The sequence below is a fragment of the Astatotilapia calliptera genome, chromosome 23 (genome assembly GCF_964374335.1).
Source record: "Astatotilapia calliptera chromosome 23, fAstCal68.1, whole genome shotgun sequence".
NCBI lineage: Eukaryota > Metazoa > Chordata > Actinopteri > Cichliformes > Cichlidae > Astatotilapia > Astatotilapia calliptera.
Window position 1 is genome coordinate 2278469 of NC_137443.1, and position 11349 is coordinate 2289817.

Genomic DNA, 11349 nt, shown 5'->3' on the forward strand with positions numbered 1-11349 from the left:
ACCGTGGGTTGTTTGTGGACACGCAAGCCTCTTACCTCGGTAGCGTGACATTTGCCGTATGGCGTTGCAGTACAGGCTTCGCTCCCATTTAAAATGGCTCCAATCAAATTTGACGTGAGCAGTAGGGAATGGGGTAGTAACCGCCCCTCCGCCCGCCCGCGGCAAACCGCACAACAAGCGCCCCTCTTTGGCTTCAGCAGGGAGACGTTGTCGGGGGCGGGGAGGGGTATCCCAGTCAAAGCAGGCCGCCGGTGGACCACCGCGTTCAGATAAATGGGAGAGCAGAAACGGGGCTTCGTGTTCAGTGTCGTTTGGACCGCTTCACGTCAGCCTGTTCGCGATGTCTGCGCGGTGCTTTCTCCTGCTGCTCTGGGCTGTCTCGGCACAGGCCGACTTCTTCCATTTCGATAGCATTAGCAACGTCTCTACTTACTATTTTAATTATATTTATTGCAATATCTGGGAGGGGGAGTGTCAGCCCAATCAGGATGATGCCACCCAGCAAGGTAAGAGATGGTAAAAGAAATTAAAACCATTTTATAACGAAAGCGCTCATTTCGCAAGCTACATCGTGCCTCGTGCGCATTTTGCAATATTTTTATTTTTACGATTCGTTATTACACTGTTATAAACACGGACTTCTCTCGCCCTGCTCTTGTGATGCGAGCAGTTCCTACCAGGGATATCTGGGCAGGGTTTCCTCAGGACTACATGAGCCTGCTGCATCAGTGGTACTGTAGCCTGGGTCAGTGCTGCGAGTCCGGAGACTGCAGGATAACCAACAACATCACAGGTATCGCACTGCTGCTCTGTGGCTGCCCGCTTTGCCCCAAGCGTGTGTTGGTCGTTTCCCCTCATTATTCTTTGTAATCGTCTGTTTGTGAATTCACCCAACACTGCACACAGTTACTCATCATCTGATAAGGGCTTTAGCTTCAGTGCCTGATGCAGCCCTTTAACAACTTTACGTTTTATTGGCTATATCACATATTTTAAAAGTAGACATTTTAACACAGAGCACTTTATTCATATTTGCCGGTGCCTTTAAAATCAAAAATCTATGGTCTCATGTGCAGGTCTAGCAAGAGACCTTCAGACGAAGCTCCACGGGCAACATCTGGCTCAGTCCGTGGTTCTGAAAGCCATCCAGGGTTTCATCAACAACCCCGAGTCCAACAAGCCCCTGACGCTCTCCTTCCACGGCTGGTCCGGCACAGGCAAGAACTTTGTGGCCCGGATCATTGCTGATAACTTGTACCGGGACGGGGTGAAGAGCGAGTGTGTCCGTTTGTTCATCGCCCCGTTCCACTTCCCGCACGCCAGGCTGGTGGACACGTACAAGGTGAGCCCACTTGGCACAGCGATGGCCGTCCTGTGCCAGGAACATGTACCTGTGTTCTCTGGACGCTGCTTTGCTTACATAGATATTTATTCTGTGTTGTAATTCATCATAAGAGTGATAGCAGTCATGGTTTGGACAGATGCTTTAAGTCAACACTGATGCTGCGACACAAATACTCAGAGAAATGGATGTTTGGAACCTGGCGTTTGTCCAACCGGGTCAGAGGTGCCAGCTCAGTCTCATTTGAGCGCATTTTTTCACAGTCACTGCAGCTGATTTCAAAATTGTGTTTACATAGCATTAATACATGGTGCATAGTACAGAGCTATCCAAATATAAATAGGTATATGCAGTTCACGGGATAACCTCTACCCTCATGCCCTCAAGTCTGCAAAGTGTGCAAATGTGGACTTTAACGTGTCTACGTGTTGTAGTACAGCCTCCCACTGAACCTCTGTGGCATATAACAGGGCTAATTCTTTTAAAGAACTTTTACCAACAATGGCACATTTATATATTCGTTTAAAAAGATTAAAACATTCTAGATAAATGTCGGCTGTTGGTTTAAGTTATCTCAGTTTGTAATATTTTATGCCCAGTTTAGTATCTTTATATATCAAGCTTGAAAGGAAATAATAATCAGCTTTTGTCAGATCTGAAATGTTATAAAATGATAATAATGTTTGACTTATGTTTTTTTTTTTTTTTTTTTTGCCTGAAATCCAGGGTCAGCTGAGAGAAGCAATTCGAGACATGGTGCTGCGCTGCCCTCAGACTCTGTTCATCTTCGATGAGGCTGAAAAGCTTCATCCGGGCCTCATCGACGCAATCAAGCCCTTCATGGATCACTATGACAACGTAGATGGGGTCAGCTACCGCAGGGCCATCTTCCTCTTCCTCAGGTTAGCTGACTGTTTCAGGCACAGTTTGATGAAGCTGTAAAGCTCTCTGTGCACTTCCTGTCCAGATAGCCTGGCAGCTCATCAGTGGTGAAGGATGAGCTGTATGGATTTTTCATGTTTTCAATTCCTCAAGTCAGATTTGTCCTGACTAACAGTCTGTTCAGTCAAAAATAGAAAAAGACGTTTTTCACTCAACAGTTATGGTTCAGAGATGTGAGTGAATTACTGGCCATCTTTGAACTGTGATCATTTATCTAAGAGCAACTTGTATTAAAGAAACTTTGCTGCCAAACCAGAAAGAATCGAGTCTCCCTGAGAAGCTCAGCAGCTGTAGACATATAATGTTGTGTTTTTGCTGTTGTCACTGCAGTAACATTGGTGGTGCAACAATCAACGACGTGGCGCTGGACTTCTGGCACTCTGGCCAGAATCGAGAGGACATCGGTATGGAAGACCTGGAGCATCGGCTGCGAGCTGAGACTATGGAGTCTCAAGGTGAGCAGTAAAGTTTTTGTAAAGGTTGCCTGGTGGGTTTTCTTAAGCTTTGAGCCTTTTTTTAAGCCATTAAGTTACTCGGGTGTTCTGGTTGCTCAGTGGCTTGAAATTATTTGCTGAAAGCCGCTAAAGTAATATAAAAACAGCTTAGACCAGCATAGTGTTACCCATGGGTTAGTGAGGTCCTATTGTGAAGCCTCATCTTTGAATCTGGTACTCATGAGTGAGGGGTGGATTTTGTACACTTACTGGTTAACAACTTCATTACTCACGTGGTTAATCACATGTTAAAACATACCATGTTTATGTTTCTGGTTACAAAATTAGCAGGAAAGTGATGACCGAGGTCACAGACCACCTCAGGAATTGCCCCCCTGCTGACCAAAGAATCAGTACACTGGCTTTATTTTTCATACCTGGAAGAAAACTGCATGAATGCCATCTTTTATATACAGCGTATGATAAAAAAGAACCAAAACACATTGTTAAAACGTTAAATATGTTTCTATTTCCTGTTTTGTTTTAATATCCCAGGTGGCTTTGCTCAGAGTGAGCTGATGTCTGGTCACCTGATTGACTTCTTTGTGCCCTTTCTGCCCCTGGAGTACCGTCACATTAAGCTCTGTGCACGGGACGCATACGCAGCACGAGGTCTGGAAACAGATGAAGCCACGCTGGATGAGGTGGCCAAGGCAATGCTGTATGTTCCCAAAGAGGAGAGACTGTTCTCAGCCCAAGGATGCAAGTCCATACCTCAGAGGATCAACTTCTTTCTTCCCTAGAGCGAGGAGGAAACAGAGAGACGGACCTGGAGGTGTAAGATTGCTTTACCAGCCCATCTGCATACAGAGCCACAGAGATGTGTCTTCTTTGCTCTGCACTGCATACTTCCCCCTCCCCCCACAGATGCAACATGTGTCTGTCCAGGTCCCGTCACAGAAGGCCAGACATCAGGGCAGATCCAGGGTTAGAGGGCAGAGCAGCGTGACCCAGCCTGCAGAGATGGGCAGTGTCACAGGAAGTGTGGCTGCTCTTCTTCACCTGCCTGGTTTGAATCCTGTCAAGACGAAGGGGTGAAGAAGATGGTGTCTGTGCAGAGTGTGGCGCAGAGGGAGACTTTTTTTTCCTTTTCACTATTTATATCTAATCCCCTCGGCCAAAGTCTGACTCGCACTGTTGTTTGTGTTCATATGAGTTTGTAATTCATGTGTTACTAGTGGCATGTCAAACATTGTGCTTATATCAGCACAGATTATTTATTAATATCATTTGTGCCATATTTGAACATTTTACTGGACCAGATTAGTTTCGTGGAGTGCTCTAAATGTGCACTTATTTTATTTTGTTAGATTTTTTTTATTCTTTTTAAAATGAACGTGCAAGGACCAGTGGTGATGGAAGTGTTACTTGAAGCTCTTACTGTGAAGGACTTTGTCTCTAAAGCATTGGACCTCTGGAAACTCACCCTTTTACATACTTGTGTTTTATAAAAACATTTTATAGGTTTTACTGTACTGTTACTTAATATACAGTTGTTACTTAGTGGTGTGCTTTACTCTTTTGTTGGTATAATTCATCTATCATCAACACAGTCTGCTTCAAAGCTGAGGGTCACATCACAATAAGAACACAGAGAGAACCTGTCAGACACGGTTTAAAGAAATAAAAACCTGGTAAACAACAATCGTCATCGATTTCAGTGATTTGACTCCACATTAATGTTCGAATTTGAATATGGCAGGCAGGGCAGCACCTGGGACCCAGTCGAGAAAACTACCTTAGAGGGCCCTCCTCTATGTTACACTGGGTACTTATATTGACAGGATTACAGTAAAGTGGACTAGAGGAAAGCCTGTATTTTTATGCTTTATACATTTTTATTACATTTTCAGTTGTGCAAATATTGACACAGTAATTTTACACTCTACAATGTTTTGATAGATGCTGGGAACTAAATTACTTGTTCTTGCTCCCTATGAACGTGTTGACTTTGCTGAATGCAAGGCCCGAGAGATGAAGTTTGTTTAAAGGTTTGAAACATTGGTACCAGTCATATGTTCAAAATAAGCACTCGTCAGTATGTGAGTGTGTGATATATGTAGAAAACAACACCCCGACTGTGGTCTGGGGTGTGGGGCCTCCCTACTACTGCGGAGTCTGAGTGGTCTGCCTCTCCCCACCGCAGGGAAAAGGGTAACACCACCTGGGTCTGGGTGCAATTCCCCCCTCCAGGGGCAAGGGTACCTAGACCCGGTTTGTAGAGTACGCTTGGGGAGTGTGATCGTGTGTACAGCGTCTCTTTATGTCTGTCTTCACGTTGGTTGAGTGTGGAGTGAGTGCATATGAGAGCATGAGGGTGGGAATGGATGTTTGTGTCTGTATGTCTGTGTCTATATGTCAGGTTGGGTATCAGACGCCACCTCTCTGGGGACACCTCAGGCCCTCCAAGGTTTGGAGGCCTATCTCCACCCACCACCACTTCCCCTGCCGGTGGCGGACTCCCTCAGGTGTCGGTGTGTTGGTGGTTCTTTGTGTCTGGGGGTGGGCGTCCGGGTACACACCGGCTCACTCCTTGGCGGCCGCTTGTCGGGGCCTGGGGCCTGGGGCTCGCTCGGGCCCCTTTGGAGGTGGGGTGCCCCCGGCCTCTCGGCCTAGGGCTCGGTCACTCAGGCGCAGCTGGGGGCCGGCGGAGCTCACGGGCGCGTCACTGCAACTCCCCCTGACTTCTGCTCCGCGGCTGCTGGGCGAGCCCTCATCTGGGACTCTCCTCAGCTCTTACTGGAACAGTGGCGCGGCTGCCCCTCTGTTGGTCTTCCATGGTCTCTTGTGTTCTGGGGGCCTCTGGATGTCTGGAGTTTTGATCTCCTCCATACCCGCTTCACACCCTGGAGGACGGGGCTGTGGCCCCCCCACACTCCCTAGCAGATCATTACATGGAGAAACCTTTGGAATGCAAGCATGCTGATCCACACAGGTATGCACACATGGGTATTCACAGACGCGGACTAAAGCTTTCTTGGCTGCTGCCTCAAAGCACACTGTGCGCTGTCTATCTTGCGTGCTGCACAATATCGTTTATTACTTAGTAAATACTGATATCTATGACTAGCTAGTTTATTGTGATGGTGCTTTGTTTTCTCTATTATTATGTTGCTCTTTGTTGTTTGCTGTCTCCTCTGTTTGTTTTTGTTTGTTTGTTTGTTTTTTTTCTCCATACAGGTGACCCAGGAGGTTTTTTTTTTTTTTTGTCTCTCTTCCCCCCCCTTCTCACCGTCTCTTCTCCCCTTTGGTTTTCTTTCTTTCTCTCCCCCTCTCTCTCTCATTCATTCCCCCTGTCCTATTTATTAAAAAAAAAAAAAAAAAAAAAAAATGACAAAGGATGAACTGAAGCTCTGCCATCACGTAATGTCGCATACTGCTGTTTCTGATGTCATTTAGAAAAAAAACAAAAAAAAACAAAAACAAATTGTTGAATGAGGAATTCTATAAATCAGTGTGCTTGTTATAAGCTTGCCCATCGAGTAAGTCTGCGAGGACCTGTGGCTTTTTGTAGCTTGCACATATTACAGGTGTCTTTATGTTACATTAGCAAGGCTGAATCTATTTTGGGCTTGTGTGTGTGTTTGTAGGCTTTAAGTAAATTTGTCCGCTGACCCAACCCCCGACTGCGGTTGTTATCCGTGGTGCTGGTTACAAGCTGCACTGATGCCATTGATATGTCTTATTATTGCTATATGCTATGCTGTGTTTGTTCTGGTACAATGTGGAGGTAAGGACACCCCCCCCCCCCCCCCCAAAAGATCTGCCCTGGGACCTATTACAGAGTTGTTACGCCTGTGATGTATATTTCTGTGGAATCTCCTGTGTTTAGTTTAGTTTACATAAGGCAAGAAAATCACGCCTGAGGTGATATAGATATGCTGCACGAGATCAGGCGTGAAAACATTTGTTAAGAATGTAAAAAATTATTTATTTTTATAGAAAATTATTTTTTTCCTACCGATTCGAATTATTTCATTTATTTTTTTAGATGTATATTTATATGTAGTTGACGTTGTTTAGCTTTAGTTATACTCGTGTTGTTACTGATATTGCATTTTCCCCTTGCATGTGATTCACCCTCGGCGCATCATCCTTCCTTTGGGCGTGTATCAGGCAAACGCGTGGTCTGCTCCCATTGGCTGCAGAAAGTATTCGTCCGGATTCTCTGTCCTCTGATTGGCTTTAAGCGGTAGCGCTTCCTTATTGAGGTTAGCAACCGTCGTCCAATCAGATTCAGACATCTGTTCCGAGGCGAGAGGAGAGAAGCGGCAGCGTCTCTGTGGCTCTCACTGTAGCATCACTGTATGGGGATACCGCACTGACAGACAACGCTGCTTCGCCTTATTTAGAGAAAATCTTTCTACACGGGCATTTTTATTTGTAATTGGTTCGTTTTTGACCGGCTCCTTCAGCTCGTCGCCATGACAGCACTGTGCCTGCTTTTGATGGCCGTGTCGGCTGCATCTGTACTGGCCGAGTCCACAGTTTATTTCCGCGAGCAATTTGAAGACGGCGGTGAGCGCTTTCACGCAACATTACACAGATAGGATTGAAGTGCTTGCTTTTCTTTGTTGCTGCTGTACATGCTTGAGATGCTGTGGTGCTGACTGAGATGGATGATGGCTATTTTTCATGTCCGCATATCGGCGTGGATTGTTACGGTTATTTCTCATGATTTTACCGCAATTTGTGGAATACATCGTCAGCTGATTAGTCTAGAAGACCAACCGATCACTCATCCATTCATTGATTTATTCATATTCCCTGCTTTATGTTTCCCAGCCCTCAAAGCTATTATCACACCCCGTCTGCCTCCCCCCTCCCCCCACTGCTGCACATCTCTCCCCTGGTCATTCACTGCTACCCTCCTTCTCCCAGCTGTCCTGTTCTTTCATCTGTGAAGGCGGTCACAAAATCCCGCAGTATGCCCCCCACCCACACGCACACACACACACACACACACCCACACACACACACACACACACACACACTCTGTATCGAAGGCTGGATTAACAGAGTTTTGTGAGTCTTGTCTTGGTGATTGCTGGGCAGCTGACTCTGAACCTGTTTGTGCAGATGCCTGGATGAGTCGCTGGGTGGAATCCAAGCACAAGTCCGATTATGGGAAGTTTGTCCTGACTGCTGGGAAATTCTACGGTGATGAAGAGAAAGACAAAGGTAAGCAGGAAGGCGCTGATATGTGTTGCATAATTACACTGTACTACCCTGTCAGACACCTGCTGTCAGAGGCGCGTGTTTGCTTCCTCGTGGAGCTCTGCCAGTATCAGCACGGCTGTCTTCCTCCTCTCTGTTCTTCAACTTGAGAACAGAGCATCAAATTAACCCGTACTGTTTCATTAAGACAGAACAGGAGTACTCGCTGGTTTAGCTTGATCTTCCCTGCAGTAACACCGTTGTTTCTGCAGGTCTGCAGACGAGCCAGGATGCCCGTTTTTATGCACTGTCAGCCCGTTTTGATGACTTCAGCAACAAGGGCCAGCCTTTAGTCATACAGTTCTCCGTGAAACACGAGCAGAGCATCGACTGTGGCGGAGGCTACATTAAACTGTTTCCCTCCGAGCTCAACCAGGAGGACATGCATGGAGACTCTGTCTACAACATCATGTTTGGTAAGTGGACCAAAGGATGGTGTGTTAAATGGTATTGCTTTTGTTGGATAAACAGAGCAGTGTTTGCTACACACAGACATTCACTGTCACTTTGTATTTGTGGGCTCGTTCAGGTCCTGATATTTGCGGCCCTGGCACAAAGAAAGTTCACGTGATCTTCAACTACAAAGGCAAGAACCACCTGATCAACAAGGACATCCGGTGCAAGGTGACGCATGGGAAAGCTACTTCTAATAAAAAGCACCACAATATAAGGACGCATGAGCTTAAACAATTAAAAATAAACTACATGGTAATATGCTGTTAGTTGCATGTATTGACCTTTTTTTCTGCCCTGCAGGATGATGAGTACACCCACTTGTACACACTGGTCGTCAACCCTGACAACACTTATGAGGTTAAGATAGACAATAAGAAGGTGGAATCTGGCAATCTGGAGGATGACTGGGACTTCCTGCCTCCCAAAAAAATCAAGGACCCCGAGGCCAAAAAGCCAGAGGACTGGGATGACAGGGAGAAGATTCCTGACCCTGACGATAAGAAACCTGAGGTCAGTGTGACCTGGCATTCTTTCAGGGCATCACTTTAATGATAGTACTTGTCTCACGTGTGCAACACTGTTTCAATTTTTTAAAAGTTTTGATAGGTTGATCGTGTTTCAAATGTTTTGTTGTTTTTGTTTTCATTGCAGGACTGGGACAAACCAGAGAACATCCCAGATCCTGATGCCAAGAAGCCCGATGACTGGGATGATGAGATGGATGGAGAGTGGGAGCCACCGATGGTCACGAACCCTGAATACAAGGTGCATATCCAGTGATTCTAACTCTTCATGCAGTCAGTATTTATTCTGTGCTATTTTTCTGAGCTTTGCACATCAGCGAGCTTCCTACAATAGGATTGGAATATTATCCAAAAATATTTACTCTGTTTACACTGTCAGCCGCTTTGTGTTTTAACCCCAGTTTCTCTGTGTGTGTTTGCTGTCCGCAGGGTGAGTGGAAGCCCAGAGAGATTGACAACCCTGCCTACAAGGGCAAGTGGATCCACCCTGAGATTGACAACCCCGAGTACACGGCCGATTCTGAGATCTATAAATACGACAGCGTCGGGGTGATTGGGCTCGACTTGTGGCAGGTAAGCTGGATGTGTATTTACATCTTAATGCATAATGAAATTTATTGAAATATTTTAAAACTATTTACACTGATCCAGCAATTTGGTTACTTGCTCTGTATTGTGTGAGCTGCTGGGAAAACTATGCATGTTTTCCCAGGAAGAAACTCTTTGAGTTTGTGATTGTGCTTGTTTTCTTTAAAGATTTGATAACAAAATATGCGTTGCCCTTGTGTCTGGCTGCAGGTCAAGTCTGGGACTATCTTTGACAACTTTCTAATCACAAACGATCCAAACCTGGCAGAGGAAGTTGGCAACGACACATGGGGCAAAACTAAGGTATGCTCGTTTTAGCCCTGTACCCTGTAATCCTAATTTCACGTCAGTGTCAACACTAATAAAAAGGAATGAGCTTTTCATATAGGTTGATATATTTATTTGCATTGTTCGCATTTTCTCCAGGATGCTGAGAAGAAGATGAAGGAAAGCCAAGAGGAAGACGAGAGAAAGAAGCGCGAGGAGGAGAACAAGAAGAGGAGAGAAGAGGCAAAGGAGGAGGATGAGGAGGAAGAAGAGAAGGAGGAGGAGGAGGACGAAGAGGAGGAGGAAGGGGAAGAGCACGAGGAAGAGGAGGAGGAGGAGGAAGAAGAGGAGGAGGAAGGCACAGACTCTAACCTCAAGGATGAGTTATAAACTCAAGAACTGCTCAGACTGTGTCAGTGGGCCGTTGGAATAAGGCTGGAGACTGAGACCCTGACGACTGACACCCCGGGGTGGGGGCTGGGTGGGAAGGGCTTTTTCCATTTCTTTGTTTACAAAGCAAGGTGATCGGTCAGAAAAGGGCAATTAAATGTTCTGTTTCTTGTTTCCATGTGCTACTACTACTATTATAATGATGATTATTAAACGAGGACTAGTGATAAGCATAATTAATGTCAAATGAATGTCAAAACCAGACATTTTAACACAAACGTGTGAATTGTCATTTACATTTTACAAAATCTGGGTTGTTATGAAGTGTAATATTGTGATGAGATGAGAAGTTTTATTTGGTATGGAGGTTTTGGTACCAGCAAAACGTTTGGTTTACCTCACGTGTTTTGTTTGCCTTTCATTTTTTATTTTTGTACATTTTTCTTTCTCTCATTCCTGTCGGGCTGGAAGGATTAGATAGGATTTGATGTTGTCATCCAGGTTATTTTGCCTTCTTCTGTTTCCACTATCTGATTCAAACGAGGATTGTTGGCACGGCAACCAGAGTGCAGTAGGACTAACACTACATTTGACAACCTGATCAAAAGTGAAAAAAAGAAAACAAATCAGTCTGCAGTGGGATGGTAACATGAGGTGCTTGCATAGTTTTGTACTGTATAGGTAACACTTTTTCCACTTCAGTGCACATACTATAGTCTCGTGTGTCTAAATAAGCTCTACTCAAACTTAGGATGTACATTAAGACCACCCCAGTAGCAGAACATTTGGGCGTTTGGTACGCACACACTTTAGGTTTCCTCGCCGTTTGTGTATACGTCTCGTTTCCTGATTTTTGATTCTAAGTTTTCTGCACTGCTGTACCCCAACACACTGTCCCAACAGTCTGACAGAGGCTCCTTTTGTAAAAGACATTTTGTACTAATGGTAGTAAATGAAGTGGGGCGATTTTTGTGTTGCTGTGTAAAATAAAAACAAAGGCAGGTGATCTGTCCAATAAAACAGCCAGAAGAAAACAATGAAAAGATCCTTGTGAAATTTTGTGTCTTTTTTTGTACGTGTGTGTCAACATGTTTTATTTATCTGTTCTCCCTTTTCCCCCGGGTGGGTT

The 11349-nt window shown here is 45.2% G+C and overlaps 2 protein-coding genes across 2 annotated transcripts; both read left to right on the top strand.

The window, feature by feature from the left end:
• Nucleotides 1-140: 140 nt before the first annotated feature.
• tor3a (torsin family 3, member A) lies at nucleotides 141-4423 on the top strand. Its single transcript, XM_026159273.2, has 6 exons — nucleotides 141-506; nucleotides 671-793; nucleotides 1077-1342; nucleotides 2069-2244; nucleotides 2615-2739; nucleotides 3274-4423. Exons 1-6 carry the CDS (start codon nucleotides 341-343, stop codon nucleotides 3519-3521), a joined length of 1104 nt encoding a protein of 367 aa, XP_026015058.1. The 5' UTR covers nucleotides 141-340; the 3' UTR covers nucleotides 3522-4423.
• Nucleotides 4424-7010: 2587 nt separating this feature from the next.
• On the top strand, nucleotides 7011-11263 carry calr (calreticulin). Its single transcript, XM_026159874.2, has 9 exons — nucleotides 7011-7296; nucleotides 7858-7959; nucleotides 8208-8411; nucleotides 8525-8619; nucleotides 8752-8961; nucleotides 9103-9216; nucleotides 9405-9548; nucleotides 9774-9866; nucleotides 9990-11263. Exons 1-9 carry the CDS (start codon nucleotides 7203-7205, stop codon nucleotides 10218-10220), a joined length of 1287 nt encoding a protein of 428 aa, XP_026015659.1. The 5' UTR covers nucleotides 7011-7202; the 3' UTR covers nucleotides 10221-11263.
• The last annotated feature ends 86 nt before the right edge of the window (nucleotides 11264-11349 follow it).

Excerpts from the sequence above, each read along its gene's own strand:
- tor3a (XM_026159273.2), top strand. The coding sequence starts at position 341 with ATGTCTGCGCGGTGCTTTCTCCTGCTGCTCTGGGCTGTCTCGGCACAG. Across the intron at positions 507-670 it reads GGATGATGCCACCCAGCAAG|TTCCTACCAGGGATATCTGG; the intron begins GTAAGAGATGGT and ends TGATGCGAGCAG. Across the intron at positions 794-1,076 it reads GATAACCAACAACATCACAG|GTCTAGCAAGAGACCTTCAG; the intron begins GTATCGCACTGC and ends TCTCATGTGCAG.
- calr (XM_026159874.2), top strand. The coding sequence starts at position 7,203 with ATGACAGCACTGTGCCTGCTTTTGATGGCCGTGTCGGCTGCATCTGTA. Across the intron at positions 8,962-9,102 it reads CTGACGATAAGAAACCTGAG|GACTGGGACAAACCAGAGAA; the intron begins GTCAGTGTGACC and ends TTTTCATTGCAG. Across the intron at positions 9,549-9,773 it reads TTGGGCTCGACTTGTGGCAG|GTCAAGTCTGGGACTATCTT; the intron begins GTAAGCTGGATG and ends GTCTGGCTGCAG.